At 34.6% G+C, this 18886-nt stretch overlaps 1 protein-coding gene across 1 annotated transcript in view; it reads right to left on the bottom strand.

The window, feature by feature from the left end:
- Positions 1-18886, bottom strand: part of LOC150102384 (sperm-specific sodium:proton exchanger-like) — a 44824-nt gene that overhangs the window by 1464 nt on the left and 24474 nt on the right. The window contains exons 7-22 of the mRNA XM_090399688.1: positions 17450-17621; positions 16148-16229; positions 15005-15192; positions 14706-14846; positions 14372-14469; positions 14196-14256; positions 13794-14072; positions 13503-13709; positions 12997-13182; positions 11601-11765; positions 11287-11412; positions 4058-4156; positions 3140-3319; positions 2897-3034; positions 2010-2207; positions 1586-1774 (exon numbers count right to left, since the gene is read on the bottom strand). Coding sequence (XP_090255814.1) covers positions 1586-1774; positions 2010-2207; positions 2897-3034; positions 3140-3319; positions 4058-4156; positions 11287-11412; positions 11601-11765; positions 12997-13182; positions 13503-13709; positions 13794-14072; positions 14196-14256; positions 14372-14469; positions 14706-14846; positions 15005-15192; positions 16148-16229; positions 17450-17621 — 2509 coding nt within the window. The remainder of the gene's footprint in view (positions 1-1585; positions 1775-2009; positions 2208-2896; positions 3035-3139; positions 3320-4057; positions 4157-11286; positions 11413-11600; positions 11766-12996; positions 13183-13502; positions 13710-13793; positions 14073-14195; positions 14257-14371; positions 14470-14705; positions 14847-15004; positions 15193-16147; positions 16230-17449; positions 17622-18886) is intronic.

The following is an 18886-nucleotide window of genomic DNA, read 5'->3' as shown; positions in this document are numbered from 1 at the left end:
CGTGCTGGCCTGCACGGAGTCCTAATCTCAGCCTAATAGATACCTCTGAGACAAATGGGATATCAGTTTGGGGCCAGAAGAGTGCATCCTACAATGGCATAGAGACTTGGTAGTTATGTAGAAGGAGGGACATTTAGAACAAGGCTAAAGGGGATCTCATACGCAATTCAGGCATGTGCAATCTAAGTTTTTTTTTTTTTTGTTTGTTTGTTTGTTTTGTTCTCACACATACAAGGCTATTTCGATACTTATTTCAATATTGTGTTGAATATTAATCTCTCTCTCTCTCTCTCTCTCTCTCTCTCTCTCTCTCTCTCTCTTTCTCTCTCTCTCTCTTTCATTATTTATATTATATATTTGAAATTATAGCGCCACTTGAAATATTTGAAATATTTAACACTTTCATTGCCAAGCTAAAAATTGGAATTTCGTGTGGTGGCCAAATTTTTTTTTTTATTTAGTTAGCGACGTCCACGCGATAACGCGTGATCGGTCGTTTGGTGAGAACTCGCATCCTGTGATTGCGCGATATCGTTCATTGCCAAGCTGAAAATTGGAATTTCGTGTGGTGGCCAAATTTTTTTTATTATTTTTATTTAGTTGGCGACGTCCACGCGATAACGCGTGGACGTTGGTGCGGGCTCGCATCGCGCGATATCGCGTGATTGGCAATGAACATGTTAAACTTGAAAAGACTTGAAATTTTTAAACGAAAAATTTTTAAATTTTTAAATCCTGTCAGTTTTTAAAAAAATTGACAGGATTTAATTAGTGTAATTCGAGGATTTAACTCAAGATTTTAATTCTTGGTTGGTTATTTCACGTGGGAAGAGGTGATCCTTAACTCGCCCTCGAAGTGGTGGCCTGATCTTCAAAGCTTCCTATTCTGTGGTCCTAATCGATTTTTTATGCTCGTAGATAAGTTTCCGATATTGTAGCTCCAATATCGATTCAGGTTCTATCTAGGATACCCCCCCCCCCTCCTAAAACTGCTTCCTAACCAACTCATTATTCAGGTCACTTGCTACGAATCCATCATGCTCCGCAATGTTTGTTTTTCAAGCACGGAATTAAAGCCCTTTCATCTCTTTTATAGATAAGTCACCTGAATCGATTCAGGTGACTTATTTAAGTCACCTGAATCGATTTCTCAAAAATGTTCCTTGCGTCAGCACGAGAATCGAACCTAGACCTTTATCAGCAGAAAGGAACATGTGATGCCATTCACATGACTGAACTATGGGAGGCTCTTCACGATGTTCCTCAGTTGAAATCCGTCCAGGAGGCAAAGAACACTTCTTAGAACTTTTCAACCAAACGATATGTTAGCCGGTTTGACATGGAGATGGTAGAGTTTATTCCTCGGGATTTTATTCCCACAAAACAGACGAAAACGACCAGAGAAGAAACCAGGACTATGGCGATAAGATTAAGCACTTTGTTTAGCAACAAATACGTTTGGAAACCACTTTGGCTACTCCACTGTAAGAATATTTTTAAGATTTAAAATTATCAAGGAGCACCCATCATTCACCAAATATTCTGAAACTGTAATTGCTAACTATGGCGAACACCAGCTACCTACCCCTCTTGGCGTTGTTCCTTCTGTAGATCTTTGAGTACTCACACGACGGACTTGGTGGAGTAGACATTGCGAAAAACTGGCTCGCAGCGTATCTCGACCATCATACTGACTCCATTCCATTTCGCTAGGAGCTGCATATTCAGGATAGCCAATAACCACCAATAGAGGACGCGTGGTTGTGTCTCCATCCTAAAAGAAAATAGTACTGTACAGAAATTCACTTAATCGTATGAGTTTTGTTACTTTTTGTGATATTTTCACGATTACAGAAACTTATGGCCTACATGGACTTCAGTGATTTGTAACTGTATTAGGCTCAAGTCTAACCAATATCAAAAATTTTGTGACAATATTTATAATTACATCGCACTAGATGTGAGTGGCGGTATTTTCTAATATTACACAAATAAAAATTAACGACTACCTGGAAGGTAAGAGAACGCACCACCCGCGGAACGTAAGTGACCCCTTTATATACATCGTTCGTATGATTGTCAAAAGCCACACCTTGAACGAGGATGACATCATCAATACCCGCGTCCACGTTGAAAATAGCAGCAGGTTCTAAATTTGGCACAAAGGCCTTCTCCATGTACATCATTACCCTATTCTGCGGCCAGTCCTGAAACACAAAAAAATTTGCTGAGTTAGTATTGAACTTGATGATAACCTCGTCATATTGCTCATTGGCATTCAGGATGTTTAACATAGGATTTATTTTAATATAAACCAGTACTGGAATTTTAATTTTATTTAATGTTTCATTAGAATTAAAGTACATATTTACAATGTTACTAATACAGAGATATATTTGTAGGGAAAAAAATGGTGGCTAACAAATAAACACTGTTTTCAAGTCGAAAGAAAGATAAACAATTCTGGAAAGAAGAAGCAGAAGAATTAATAAAGTAGAAGTGATTATAAAGATAACCTAATGGAACTAAAACATGAAATCATTGATCGACTTGGAAAAGCGAAAATTATTGGGCATCTGAAGAATAGTTTCCGAAGGGAAAAAAAAGTCTTAATCGTATTGTAAGAAAGCCCAGAATATGCGTCTTCTTTCCATTTACTCTGAAAGGTAAGTTTAAATAGATTCAAGATACTTGATGTAACAATCAAAAATTAACCCCTTAAGTATTGTTGTTCTGAGAATTAAGTAAGATATTGGAAAACTACGTGATGCTAATTAAGTTTTAATCATCGTAATTAGTATTTCTAATTCTTTCCTTTAAAATATAGAAGAAAATAAATAGATTAACTTTGAAATGTTAGTCCTAATTTCCCAGCTGCTCAAGATCAATTACCTACCATATAACTTGGATGATTCATCAGCACGAATTCAGCTATCCTCAAGGCACATGATCTGGCCAACTTGTATTCCAGTGATGGAGATTCTTGAAACGTCTTCAGGGCATCTTCAATACCCCGTTGAGGAATGTGAAATGCCTAAAGAAAGGAGGAAATGAAAGTTAAAGAAAAAGGAAACTTAGAACTATATGTATGTTTAACTTTCCTTACTGTTGACCATGTTTGTTAGTGTTTACATCTTACCTGAACTTCTGTTTCACAGACGGCGCTGGTAGCTCTAAGTTTTCCTGTCAACACTCCCAGTTCTCCTAGTATGTTTCCAGCAGTTAACCAATCCTCGAGGCGATCAGGGAAGGAGAACCAGTGAAAAGAGTCTGTGTTAGGAAGAGTTCCATCCTCACTGAAGGTTACCCTTCCTTCCACCTAAGAAAGAAAGAAATACTGTTAACTGAAGAATTCATATCAATTTCCTTTGGTTAGACTTAGTCTGGAGAATATCGCAATACTGAACATCGTTTTCCTTCACCATTGGCGTGCTTTCCTATCAACTGGATGCGTGTATTATAAAGTAAGAGGCAGTCCTTCCTTGTGAAGAATAGCAAGATTGGGCTTCTGACTCAATGTGCAATCTTAACCTTTCTTGTTTGTTCAAGCTAATATGTACCCCCATTAGCACGTTCCCAGTCAATAGATCTTACTAAAATGGCACACTATAAAAAAGACCTTTAGTAAGATCCAATAATGACAATTTGGAACTTAGACTGTATTCTGCATTGGCTAAAACTATACTGTATACCAATATCACATGATGTACTAAAATTCTAGGTATATTACAATGAGCTGGATCATTGTTATGGATATAGTTTAATTTTCTCAAATATATTTCCGATTTTTTTCCAGCTCTATAGCTTTGAGTCTTCAAATGAGGTAATGAGAAAGACAAAGCAACATAAATTTAGCAAAAATGACTGGTAATAAACTCCGATTTATTTTGTTGATTTTTTTCACTCGTTCATTCTATCTCTTTCACGCCAGTCCTTTTCCTATACATAACCCTTTCCTCCTCTCTGTTTTTTTAATTTTTTTTTTATATTATCGTTGTAATATAAGGAAAACTTCGTGTTCTGATCAATATATAAATGTAGCATTTTAAGTGCCTACCTTTACAAGTCCCACGGTGATCACATGAATTCCTGATGGTGGACTCCCTTTGCTCGCAATAGTTTCACCCTTTTTAAAGCGCACAACTGTCGATCTTTCCTGAAAGAGGAAAAAAATTCAATCATTTACCACACTACTAATCTGCAATCTCGCCATAACTTGTTTCAGTTGAAGTTAGTTTGCTAAACACACGCTCACGCGCATGGGTAAACGATTGAATTAACGTTATCGGCTAGTTTTCATGTTATAATGAAGATATTCATTCAAAACAGGCAATTTCCTTATTTGACTTGAGTACGTTGAGATAAAAATCTACAAATCCACAGCGTTAAGGATTATGAACTTCCATAGAGCATTCACTCTCAAAATCAGCCAACCATGATATCAGATGGTGTGTGTGTGTGTGTGTGTGTGTGTGTGTGTGTGTGTGTGTGTGTGTGTGTGTGTGTGTGTGTGTGTGTGTGTCACAGGGCCGTATTCATGGGTGTGCGAACTGTGCGGTGGCACAGGGCCCCCTCAAAGCGCAAAATATTGTAAAAAGAAAATTAAATTTTTAAATTATTATATAAATTAATATTATAATTATTATATAACAATATTATTATATAGAAAAATATATGTATATAATTTTACAACCAACTATTGTTGTTATAGTAAGCGAAATAAGAACGTAGCTAGATCGGTAGTATTTGAAACTACTCTAAGATATATAACAATATCGTACAACACTGGTGGCGAACCTATGGCACGCCCGAGAATTTTGCTGGCACGTCAACGATTTACATATGGTATCCTTTTATACGCCTATAAATTATTCAACCTTTTTTTTTTTAATTGTTACAATACGTTCAAGTTAAATCTTGTTTTACAGGACAGAGCAGCTATGAAGACATGAATTCTATTGGTGTGGTATTAACAAAAGATCACGCGACCCTTTAAAGACAAATGGAACCGACAATTTTTGAGTTGAAATGCTAATTCTTTTCAACCGAATACCATAGCATCTGTCATAACAACATTCACTATATATTTCTTAGTTTTAACACATTCACGATGGGGTGTCGTTTATCGTTCGGACAGAACTTCTCATTACCGGCGGGCTCTACTCACACAAAGTTTCAACCCTTGGTTGATTTTTATTGCCTTGTTTGCGTTTGAGCTGGAAGGGGAACTCACACAAGCATTATATGGCATGTTTCAATTCGTGCTAGAATTTTATTTGAAGTAAGCCTTTGTGATCTGTCATAATGACATCGAGAATTTCAAATGCAAACAAACACTTATTTCATTTAATTGAAAAATTAGAACAAGAGTTTTAGGTAGATACTGTGTTTCGTGCAATATATGGTTTTGCTTGCATCTATACAGCCTAGTTTCTGTGAGAGGGGTACATGTGATTCATTAGTTAGCACCTTTTTATTCCAGCTGTCTCTAATTGCACTATTTGTTCAGAAATATATTACAGACTGCAAAAGCCTCTATATCTTATTCAGGGATACAATAAAACTAATTTTTTTTTTCTTGCATCTGCAGTATATAATGGCTGTTGGGGAAGGCGTGTTGTTTTTGTGTGGGAGGTATATATGCAAAACGTTTTAATGTCTTTTTACGTAAAGTGAAATCAGGGGTGCCAGTTATACACGAGGGCAAGTTATATTCGACGGTAAGCGTTTGCCGACAAGTCGACATCCTTCTGTTGCTTCCCCTGCTCCGCTGACTTCTATGGTGAGTTACAATGCATAAATATTTTTCTCACTACCGTTTTTTTTTTTTTTCAAACCAACATCATTAAAATCAATTTAATAATACAATAATAAATTTTATACTGAATAATATTGTAAATTTTTGGTGATCAGAATGGGATATGTCAATGAAACTTACCACAAGTTAATTTAATGATGTTGGCTTGAGGAAACTACAATATTGTAGCATTAGTCCTGTGATTGATAACTAATTTAATGCGTACTTTTATATTTTTCAACATGCTACACCGTATATATAAGTGTACTAATACTCTTTATGATTATTCCATAATTAATTATTAATACTTATTCACTAAAATAAATTGTCAAAAGGCTTCACATCGGCGATACAAAATTATATAAATTAAGTGGATATTAAATCCGACATTAAACGTTAGTTTAATGTATGAACTTTAAAAAAATGGGAACGGTATTTACGAGTAAGTTTGTTGGGACTGGGCTTTCTAATACAGCAAGAATAAATATAAATACAGTCTTATAGAAAAAGAATTGAGAACGACTGGTCCTTAGGATTCCCTGACTTTTCCCTTTTCTAATCGCACGTGCGTTCATTATGCATTTCGCACCGAGCATCCGCCAGTAGGCAGAAATAAGCAGCGGCAAGTGCATTATTGTTGCGTATGTGCACTGTTTTGTTTTTGCTACTGTAAATGGGAATTATAAAGCTAATTTAATTTTGGCATATAATAAAATGTTGATTTTTTTTGAAACTATAAAAAATGCATTTGATTTAAGTTTTGAGTTATTTGTTACAGTTCTAGTGAAACATGGCTGGCGAAAATAGAAAACGAAAATTATCACCGTCAAGCAGCAGAGAGTTCCAAAGTTGGTGGACTGAAGAGTATGACATGATTAACAAAGACAATAAAGCAATATGGTGGTTTATGTTCCGGGACATTTGTGTGCAGAACGTCGTCAGTAAAACGGCATTATGAGACCAACCATAAATCGCTCCTTGAGAAAAGCAAGGACGAACAGAAAGAATTTATTGCTCGGGCAATTAAAAATAGGAATATCCAGTCAACAACCCTAATGAAATTTATCGGCAGTCGTTCAAATATAACTGCTGCTAGTTTTTTTGCCTCAAATGTAATTGCCAAACACAGGAAAACCTTTTAGTGATGGGGAATATATAAAAGAAGTACGGTTAAAATGCGCACCAGTTCTCTTTGAAGATATTGAAAACCAAAAAATTATTCAAAGAATAAAAGATATGCCTTTGGCTAGAAACACAGTGAAAGATAGAATCATAGAAATTGCTAAAAATATAACTCATCAGCAAAAAAATAGATATAAAATCTTCTGGTTTAATTTCTCTTTGTTTTGATGAGAGTACTGACATAACGTGATCAGCTCGTTTAGCAATTTTTATTCGTTATTCTGTTGGGAATAATATCGAAGAAGAATCGATGAGTTTAACATCATTAGCAACAACAACAAAAGGAATAGATATTTGCAACGCAGTTGTAAATGCACTTGCTGAAAGAGATATAGATCCTTCCAAAATTGTATCAGTAACTACTGGTGGTGCTCGCACTATGACTGGAGAGGAAAATGGGTTCGTCAATTTATTTACCAAATATATTGGACATTCAGTTCTGGGTTTTCATTGTATTATACATTGGCAGGTTTTATGCGCAAAGGCTAGTTTCAAGCCACTGGAAGATATTATGAGCATTGGAACAAAATTGGTCAATTGTATATCTGCACACTTTTTTAAATAAACGAAAATTTATTGAATTATTAAGTGAGGTAAACTCGGTGTACAATGGTTTACTTATGTACAACAACGTCCGATGGTTAAGTCGGGGGAAAGTTCTTCAAAGATTTGTTGAGTGTTTAGATGAAGTCAGACTTTTTTTACATAATGAGAAAATCGTTGAAAAATACAATCAGTTAATGAACGTCGAATGGCTTTCGAAATTAATGTTTTTTACTGATTTGTGTTTACATTTAAATGAATTAAATGTTAAACTGTAAGATGTTAATAAGACAATTATTGTCATGTTTGATTTAATCAAAGCATTCGAAGCTAAATTACCAATTTTTAATCGTGAAGTTATTTCCAATACCTCCCGATATTTTCCAAATACAAAACAATTCTTTGCAGATCTAGAATCCCATGAAAAAACAGATCAAGTTAAATTCACAAAAGAGTTTTCTACATAAATATAAAGAGCTAATAGGCTTCAATTCGGCGCCGCAAACATTATTTAAATTAAGGGGATATTGAATCCCACATTGTTTCAAAACCGAATAAGAAACTCAAAGATAGAAATCAGAGTTTCACTCCGAATATAGCGAACTATCAAAGTTTCGGCGGATTGTAGCGTACGCTAAAGCACTTAGTTCAACACTAGGGCAACTCGTAGCAGAGGAGAGTAAAGTTCTGATAATACTGATCAGAACTATATAACATTTAAAATATTATTGACCAGTCCAGTTACGGTCGCATCAGCAGAAAGGTCATTTTCCAAATTAAAATTAATAAAAACCTATTTGCGATCTTCTATGTCTCAAGAACGTTTGTCGTCCCTGGCAATAATATCTATAGAGCATGAAATTGCAAAAAAATTGAATTTTGATAGCGTTATAAATGATTTTATTGATAAGCGTATTAGGTTAAATAAAATTTCATATATTAAGATTCCTTTTAAATATTAAGTTGTAAGATTTAAAATAATTTATAATTTATAATTATAACAACTTATAATTTTAAATTATAAGTTGTTATACATATATTTCATTCTTTATAGTAAAAATGGATATTTTTTTTTCATATTTTATATTATTATTTATATTATGAAATAAATCATATTTATATGATATTTGTATTTATATGATAATGTGTACTTACATAATAAAATAATATATCATGTACATACAAACACATTTATTTTTTAACTAATTTTTTCCCCTTTACTTAAATTGATGCTAAAGAGCATACTTGTTTATTTATGTGCATAAATATTTTTCATATTTGATTTAATTAATTAATTAACAAAATATCCATTTAAAATTTCCATAAAAGTTACTAACTTTTAGGGGCCCTGCTTTTCCATTTTGCACAGGGCCCGGCCCCGCAAAATGTAGAAACGGCCCTGGTGTGTGTGTGTGTGTGTGTGTGTGTGTGTGTGTGTGTGTGTGTGTGTGTGTGTGTGTGTGTGTGTGTGTGTGTGTGTGTGTGTGTGTGTGTGCGCGCGCGCGTTCGTTCGTTCGTTCGTTCATATACAATGCAATATCCACATAAAACTTTGATATAACGAGTACTGTATATAAAAATATGGTTTTCATGATCATTGAATGCATTACGGTTAAGTAAAGGTTTAGATTCTTTATTTAGGTTGTCAAAAATGAGTAACAGATCCAGAGGTGGCGAAGCGGGGAGGGGTGCGATCCTCTAAGATAAAATAGTTTATGGATTTTTGTTTAAATGAAATAGAAACCTATTTATGTAAATATTAAATTGTAATAAAAGCGAAGAATTCTAAATAAATGTTATTAGCATAAATACGAAGAAAAATATCAGTAAAACAATCGCTTAAATAAGTAATTAATTTTTAGCATTTCTTTGTCTTCTTTTCGCAGCTATAGTCCGAAATCAGAATTATTTGAGATAACAGCACAGGAAACCGAAGCCAGTATATTATAAAAAACTCACCATCATTTGAAAAATCCTTAGAAAAATGTCTAAATAGTCACTTAAAAAAGAGCTTTCATTTTTTTCTCTGGCATTATAGCAGAATGCTACATTCACTGGACTACGTTGAATATAATTCAACGTTGAATACAAGGACCCTTATCTGTTGAAATCTTTTACAAAACTTTTGAACCAATGGCCAACGGGAAAAAATAGAGTAAACTGATGAGAGGTTCATTGGGGAAACCGGAAGCTTCAGTACTTTATAAGAATTTGCGGAAAATAGATGGTGAAAATTATTTTGAAATAAATGCAAATATAGCAGTATGCTACTGGAAACTGAGAACTTGGGCTCATTGCATTTTTTCAACGTCGAAAAATAGGATTATCTCCAAATGCGTTAAAGGTATTTTGGTTTACTTATATTCAGTACTGAGAGACAGAGAGAGATCATTTTTGTAAATTTTAATTAATAAAAATATTTAAGAAAAATTGGAACAAAAATTACTTTCCAGCCTTACAATTCAGAGCATTAAAGTATCATCGAATAATTAATTAAATAAATGAATTTATTAATTTATATGCATTCGATTAATTAATTGAATGCATTACGATTAAATAAAGGTTTAGATTCTTTATTTAGGTTGTCACAAAATGAGTAACAGAACCAGAGGAGGCGAAGCCGGGGGGGGGGGGGGCGATCCACTAAGATAAAAAAAGATGAAACAAGTAATCAGTTGTTGCAACCATATCCCTTAAACTAACAATTTAATATGCTAATTCGTCTTTGTCATTTGAATTTTAATCGCATGAATAAAACTGGGGATTGCTTCTGATTTATTATTATGTTGTGTTAAGATTGGAAGAAAATAAAAGCAAACTATCGTTTTTTTTTTTTTTTTTTATGAAATTTTCTTTAAGATTTACAGTTTTGGTTGCTACTCTAAGTTCGAATAGGATAGCTTTAAATACAACTCTGGGTTTGTATTTAAAAAAAAATAAATACATTTGCCCAGTAGACGGTGCTAAATTATTATTTGGAATTCTTGTTATATTCGCTAGATGGCGCCATTGTCCAAACTAAGAAAAGTATTATACTTGTAAAGATGTTCAGATGGTGTTGAGGATTCGGAATTAATCTTGGAACCATTTCATTTATTTTAAAGTCTCGTCATGCATTTACTTTTATTTAAAGATTTTTATCATATCAAAAATAAATTCCAGCAAAGTAAACAATATTATTTAAAATAGGAAATAGGGTTCATAACTTTTGGCATATAATGCTGCAAGTGTTAACAGATTCCTGAACAGATCTACTGCAGAAAACTAAGTTTAAAATAGTTTTTTTCAGAGGGAATTTAAAAACATTTTTTAAAGGTCTCGCTAATAAAATGAATATATTGACCTCTTCGGAGAAGAGACATAGTGCGACGATACTTAGATGTATATCGAAGATAGTGAGGTCACTGAACGATCTTAGTTTGTTTTATTTACGCTTTTAACGTTTCATTTTAAAGCTTAAATAAATTAAATTGAAAGATATTATAGCTTAAAACGAATAGCTGATACGACACAGAGCCTGTGAGAAAACTTCAACTACTAAACTACTTGTTCGCTCTTTGGATGAAACGCCTCTGAGGAGAAGATGATATTTTCCCAAACAACCCTAAGGATAATGATGTTCTCATATTCTAAAGAAAGTCATATTTATTGACGTGGGATTAAGGAATGCCAGTGAGACATTTCAACTCTACTCCATACGAGATTTAGCTCAAATAATTCAGTATTGTCCTCCTATTAAAAATTTTCCATACTCAATTATTTACCTTAATGAAATCGAATAATTCTTTGTTTCCAGCAATCCAATCCACGTTCTTCAAAATCTCAATAGCTGGCAGAGGCAGCATGAAAGTTGGAGCATTCACAAGTAACTTCATTTTCTTTTCTGTGGCCTACAGATATAAAACGTGACATACAATACTATAATAGATATAAATAACGTTTTAAGTATGTGAAAACGCTTAAAACATTTCGCTGATATCAACCTAATGATATCCATCGAATTCTTAACAATTTCATAAAATAAATTTTATATTCTGTGTATAAACTCAGCTATCCAAACACAAGGCACAGAACTTACTATGCTGAGCAACTCATACACACTATCTTCTAACAGACCAGACTCTTTAAGATGTTCCAGTTCATGTCGGACATAGTTCAGCACCAACCTTGAAGAATGTCTTGTTTTAATTGCAACGGCTACACCGGGATGTTCTTCTTGGATTAATGCTAATTCCTTCTTTATCTATGAAAGTAATACATCGTAAGATATAAATTCTGTATTATCTTTAAGGAGAATAAATATTAATAATATCGGTATTGACAATTAAGTTAAGCAAGTTAAATTATACAGAAGAAAGGTGGAAGTGGCAAAATATTTCAATTGTAAACAAGGGGAAGAGGGAAATCATATTTTAACTTTTGGAAGAGAATTAAAACTTTTACTGCCGATGAATAAAATGTATGGCTTAAAATTTATTGTATACGAATAAAGCGACATTCCCTGCATTCAAGACACCAGTTTTACACCGTTTTCAAAAATTCTATTTTTATTTTTTAAGTTTTAAATGTCTGAATTAATGTGGATTCTACGTTCGATGTTCCCGTAAACTCAAGAAAATCGACCGTAGAACCTACATTATTTCAGACAGTAACATATTCTGTAGGGCTAATGGCAGCACTTGCTTGCCGGTCTCTTCATCGGTGGCGGCTTATAATTAGTAATAGTCACCGACCAGCTATCTCTGATTGGCTACCGGTGGAGATTGAACTGCCCTCTCTGTCTCCAAAAGCTAGATAGGGTATAAAGGCTTCGCGTGCTCCCTATAAGGGAATAAAAAAAGGGGCATTAGTTTAGCTGTAAGTTTTAAATAAATAAAACGGAATGTTTATGGAAAAAAGAAGCCAAAATGTTTTAACGGATTCCTATCGGTATTTTGCATTATAAATAAGTAAATCTCTAACGACTGTTATTCCCAAAAGGAGTACGGAAAACTCTTTTTACTCCTAAACCTTTTGAAAATCAGTTGGCACCCGGTCTTCAATCTTGTAATTCATTTAAGGAATACCGACGATTTCAAGACATCGGGAGAGGAGGAGGACGAGAGGGAGTACGGTAGACAGCTTTCCCCATCTCATGTTGCTAACTCATTGTTTTTATTTTATTTTATTTTGTTTTGTTTTTCAGAAGGAAAACTGTACTTGCAGATAACTGGAGACCCGGTTAAGAAGAAAATAAAAAGCAAAAAAAAAAAAAAAAAGAGAGAAAACGTTACTGTAGTTCGTAACTAGAATCGAACTATAATAGTCTTTCTTTTAGCGTGGTAGCGCTGTGGAAGAGGTTAAACACGCACTCTGTTTTTTGTTAATGGACTCGGGCCTCTTCTCAATTTTTGAAGCTATTATAGTGAATCGTCAATCACTACTTGACTAAAAGAATCTGAAAATGTGCAATCAAGATAAAAACAGAATCTTACCTGGAGTCTGTTTTCTTCGCATATTTGTTTCAGCTGAGCTGCAATTGGAACATAATCCACAATGTCGTCAATCACCTTCAGAACTTCTTCCTGTGCTACCAAAAATCCGTGACCAATATCGTAACCAGAATATAATTGACGATTCACCCGATTTGTTAGCCATCCCAGAATCTTGTTGCACACCATCTAACAGAAATTACAACTGGAATTACAATATGAAAAAAAAAAAAAAGGTACATTAGTTAGCCATCAGTTTATATGTTAGGATTTTCTGCCTATCTGATATACATCTCGCCAATCATAAAGAATAAGACATCAATAGGATCGAACTTATAATAGCTCTTGTGATTGAATTAAGTTTTAATACAAAACAATATTTTGGAGTGATTTTAACCTGGATACCGATAGTGTTGTAATTTCACATGTGCACATAGTTCATTATAAACAAAGAAAACATTTTATTCAGAAAACGGAAAAAATTCTTCCAGGAAACTAAGACATCTTACCTGTACCAAATGAAAAAGACGAACAACACGAAGCAAACGAAGCATCCTGGAGCAACGGAGATAAAGAAGGAGATGACCCAAACTAGTCCAAAAGGCGAAGTAAAGAACTATGTCCAAAATCATATCTATGATAGAAATCGCCAAAATCAAAAGATCCAACTTATTCCAATGGCTCTGCCAGTATCCCTTCCAGGATAGTCCTAACACCTGTAAGAACAAATAGCAGTTATTACTAGCATCTTTTGAACATGAGTACAATATCTGGCATTGGAAAAGGGAAGGGATAATTACCTTCATCAACATTTCTAAAAAGTAGAAGGCCACAAAGAGTACATTGAGAAAGCGCAGAATAAGAAGATGATACTCGTCATTTTCGTTTCTGCCCATTATCACAACAATTTCCAGGTCAATGGCTATTAAGTTGAGTCCAATGACTACGTATACGGTACACAAAAACACAGGATGGTGTACAAGTTTCCATAATCCCGCACGACAGCCGGAAGTAGAAATGGAATTTTTCGCCTTCTTCTTCTTAATCACACGTCTATTGTGGCGTTCTGTTAATGAACTCTGAAAAGAAATCGGTATGAATGTATATTTTGACACAAAAATTATATATATTTATAGTTCCATTTTTATTTGTCCACTCCAAAAACTAATATAATCATAGAATTCGTATTGGAAGATACCTACCAACCACTTGTAGACTCGATGAATTTGCCAATGTTTCCTGAGTTCTTCAACAGTAATGAATCTGAAAACAGGAAAAAAATAACAATTCGTCATGTTGACTTCTCAATTTTTTCCCAAATATCCAATTTTAGCTAAAAATACCACTCGGATTGATGCCATCGAGTAAGGCCACTTACGTTCCTTCTTTGTCTCCAGCAGCATCGGCTGCACTCACCAAAGCACGGACGTTTTCTCTTCCTAAGAGTCCGTTTTCAAACTGCCTCCAGTAACTGAGCTGTAAAGATAGATTGGAGTGAAGTTACAAATGGAGATGTATTTTATTAATAGAACAATCCAATTTGGAATCATTGGAATAATTTTTGGAATGATCGGAATCATCAAAGAGTGATATAATGAAGCAAAAAATACAGAATTATATTTTTGATTGCATACCTCATCTAACTTTTAATTGTGAATGCGACTTCGAAGAAGCAGACTATAAAAATGCATTAAATTCTAGAAACAGTTTACCTTCTGTGCTGAAATAATTCTCAAGCGTGCTTCGTTCATCATTTCCTGTATTTCATGCGGGGTTGGTTGAATGACATGCGCCATCGTACACTCGGGACATGTGCTCAATCTTAATGGTGTACATTGATGTAAAGCATCATCCTGGAAAAGAAACACGCATTTGGTTTTGATAAATCCGATTAAATCTAAATCAGGCAATCTAATTATATTAAGAATTACTTATTCTAGCCTTTAATCGTATTGTATTTATTAATAACTAATCCATGAATATGTTAAAATAACTAAACCTAAATAACCACCTGATCATGATCATCACAGTGGCAGTAAGGGTCCTCAATAGTAGTGGACATCTCTACATATTTCCAGTCGGAATCGGAAAGTAGCTGGGAGTTCTTTTGGACAACGATGGCTCGCTGTTGAACATCTTTGAGATGCCTGACGGCATTTCCCATGTTGCACTTCTTGTGCACGGATACATCACTCATGCCTGCAATTGTAAAGTTTTGCTTTGTTACTAGTATTGTCTACTTTGAAACTAAGTTGTGTGGTTTTAAAGTGAAGTGTATTTATTCATATTCTCTCACTTTTTTCAAAGGAAAGAGGACAAGAGAATGCTAAGCCCATGGCTGTCAATGGTTTTAGAAACACTGGACCAAGTGTACTACTGCTGCCATCTCGCGGTTCTAAACCCCAACACTTATGTCTAGGATCGAACAAATAACAGTCTTTCTTCTGACAAAACAAAACAAAAAAAAAACCATATACTACTGCTATTCAGCTGTTAATACTTTCTTATCGGTCTTATACGGCGGTGGCAGAGTTTTTCGGTCCTGTAAAATAGGCAAACCGGTCAGAAAACCTTACGCTTTACACACACAACGCCCTGAACTCCATAGCCTTAGTTGCTTCGGCCGTAAACCAAAACAATGGAAATCATGTTAATGCGTATGTGACGTTCTCATTAATTTTCATTCCATTCTTCCACCAGTGCATGCTGAGTTTTGATATTAATTGATTTGATGAAATGTGGGAAAACTTGGAAACGCTATTTTACAGCGTTTTCTCATATAAGAAAGCATCTTGAAAACGGGTACAGTATTTGTCTGCGGTTCCACGTTGGAAAAAAGCCTCACCGACGTTATTCACAGCAATGTGAAATGGCAGAAAAAAAAAAAAAATCGCGGGAAAAAAAAGTACGCAAACATGTAAATTAATAGGGTTTATTTAGTGTGTATGTGTGTATATATATATATATATATATATATATATAAGTAATCTTTACATTATGATTCTATTAAAAACAAACGGTATCGGTGATAAAATGACAGGAATTATAATTATGTTGGTTTGTATTAGATGAAAAGCCTAAAAAATGGATAAAGGAGACAGCAAGAAACAGCTGTTAAAAAAGAAGAGAAAGAAAGAAGAAAGAAAATACCTACCTAGCACTTTCAATAAAGGCTTAATTGTAGTAGCGTTGAACAGCAAAGTTAACGTCACAATCCCAGCGACGTGGATCAGAATCTGTGAAATGAACATTTCAATATTAATTCTTTGAGTATTTGATTCATTACCAAAATGTATTCACAGAATGAACAGACCGCAAATTTATATTCTGTTAATCATGTACCACTTTGAGACATTGAATTTACTTATGTTTTAATGAGCTATTAGAATTGCTAAATTCAGTGCGTCTCATTTTATGTTAATAGTATGGTCGAAAGAAATTTTCGCGGTAGAGATAATTATCTCTGGATGCATCTGACGTCATGCATTACGAGCGCCAGAACAAGCACTTAAATCTTTAGGAGAGAGATGTGGAGCAAATCATACCTCCAACCTGGTGGCCTTTAATAAATACTAAACGCTTAAGCTTTTGTTAAGTTTTTGTTAAGTTAAGATGTGTTAAGCTTTTGGCCTGGCTGAGAAGAGAGAGGGATTCGACTCCCGTCTGGAACTGATAAAGCATTTATAAGTTTTTAAAGTTAAGGCAAGTCCTGTCTCATAAGGAGGCGACCCTTCCAGAACCTCTGCTTCTCATCTCGCAGAACAATAACACCAGAGAACACACGGAATTAACAGTCATAACAAACCGTTCTTAGTTGCTTCTGCTATAATTACAAGCAAAACCAAGTAACAAGTAATGGATTCCGCTAAAGAAGTGTTCCTCGTAGTCAAATGTTTCATATTGATGGTAAGAACTCGAATCTTTGAGATCTTAGGTAATCCTTTATCTCCTTAAACAATGTGAAGTTAAACACGTCTGAATCTTTCATCTCGGTTGAGTAAATCTTGCTTTCAGGAGATTTTTTTTTCCTGTCTGTATTTTCGAGTCTTTGTTCTACATGATGGAAATGATTTTCATCGCATTACTCTCCATCATATTTTATAATGCAATTTTTTTTAATTAATATTCATTTGCCGGTAATATTGCCATTCATTATGTTATTTATTCTGACGACGTAGCCTCTTTGGCGTTAGATTTTTATATTACCATGTAGCATGATAACCAATTGCAGTACAGACCCACTCTTTATTCAGAACGAAAAAAAAAAAAAAGTGCTAAACTCCAACCTGATCATGAAATGTCGATAGACCAACCATGATTTCGTAATATCTAAGAAAATGTTTCGGGCAAGAATCGGCACGTCTGGCCACATGGTAATCAATGATTAATGCAATAAACATCCCTATACGATGCTAACACCTTTCTTTCTAAACGATCAAATAGCCAAGCAACTTACCTTATGCCCCACCACATCTCTGTTGATTCCTGGATGCTCTGCCACCAGTAACGCTAGAGTTAAACCAACGGCACCACGCAAACCACCCCAAGTCATCACTACGGCATCCCTCCATGTCATACCATAACCCATTCTAGATAGAACGGGACTCAGGATGGTGATCATGAGTAGTCTAAGGAGAGAAAGATGAGAGGAAGTGTAACGATAGTTTAAATATAATGGTACCTTTCTAAAATTGTTCTATTTTATTAATAAGCAGTGTATCCTTTGATCTAAAAATCGAGACGTAAGGGGAAGAATTCATTATAACTAATTAATATCGCTCGCGTTAATTTCAGTCCTTTTATTTGTAGAATTTTCAGTTATGTTTCATAGTCATTTTCAATACAATTATAGGAAAAACGATCACAAAAAAGAAAACATCAATTCAGTTGAAAGCGAGCAATATTATTATTTATTTATTAATTAGTTATATTGTATGCGACATCCGATGAAGAGACTAGCAAACGAGTGCTGCCATCTCGTGTTCCCTACCCATAACAGGATATGTTGTTGTCTGAAATGGTGTGGGTTCTACAGTCGAATTTGTTCAGTTTATAGGATTAAAAACCAGAGTTTCCGGAAGGGAAAAAAAATCACTTGCCCGTGCTGGAGATTGACTCACTTGGAAACTGGTAAAAAAAAAATTCCTCTAATTGGTGACTAGACTTGAACTTAAGTCTTTCTTCGGGCGGATTAGCATAAAGAATTCAAACGCCGCTTACACTGACACAGGCCATATATGGAAAATATAAAGTGGAAATTCTAATACCGGGCGATCTTGCAAAAACTACGCGGAAAAAAGTTTCGTGATTCACTTTACACGGTAAAAATCATTCAAAACACATTTTTTAAATGTGAATCCCATCCATGAATGGTGGTAAACTTATAAGGACTACATAATGCAGAGATAGATTTTTTTAAGCCACTCCAGAGTGTTTCTGGTCTCAAACCAGCTGATTAAATTCATCTATCATCTAAAGACTTCACGAATATCCATTGCTCACGGGGGAATCAAACCTGCAGCCCAGACAGCGGATACGCTAATCGCTCGGTCAACCAGGAATTGCTTTTAAAAAGGTACTCACGTTAAAGTTACACTGAAAGTTAAGTTGTTTATTTTCATCTTTTCAGTCGGAAAATTGTTAAGTACCGATGTTCACTCGAGCAGGAAACAGTTGAGATCTTAATCAACATCCGTTTCTGTATTTGAATATTTTGTAGTTTATTATTGATTTTTGTCTGCTTGTTTGTTGGCTGCTTCACGTATTTGTTATTATCCACAAGGTCACTGCTTTAATCAAAACATTTAATATATAGTAGATTTTGACCGCCGTGGAGAGAGGAACTGAGAATAGAGAATTCTTTTGATTACGCCATCTTTCCCCCTCCCTTTAC

This window comes from Typopeltis vanoorti, chromosome 10 (assembly GCF_054136105.1).
Source record: "Typopeltis vanoorti isolate ZY-2024b chromosome 10, IOZ_Tvanoo_1.0, whole genome shotgun sequence".
NCBI lineage: Eukaryota > Metazoa > Arthropoda > Arachnida > Uropygi > Thelyphonidae > Typopeltis > Typopeltis vanoorti.
This window is presented reverse-complemented; position numbering and strand designations above follow the sequence as displayed.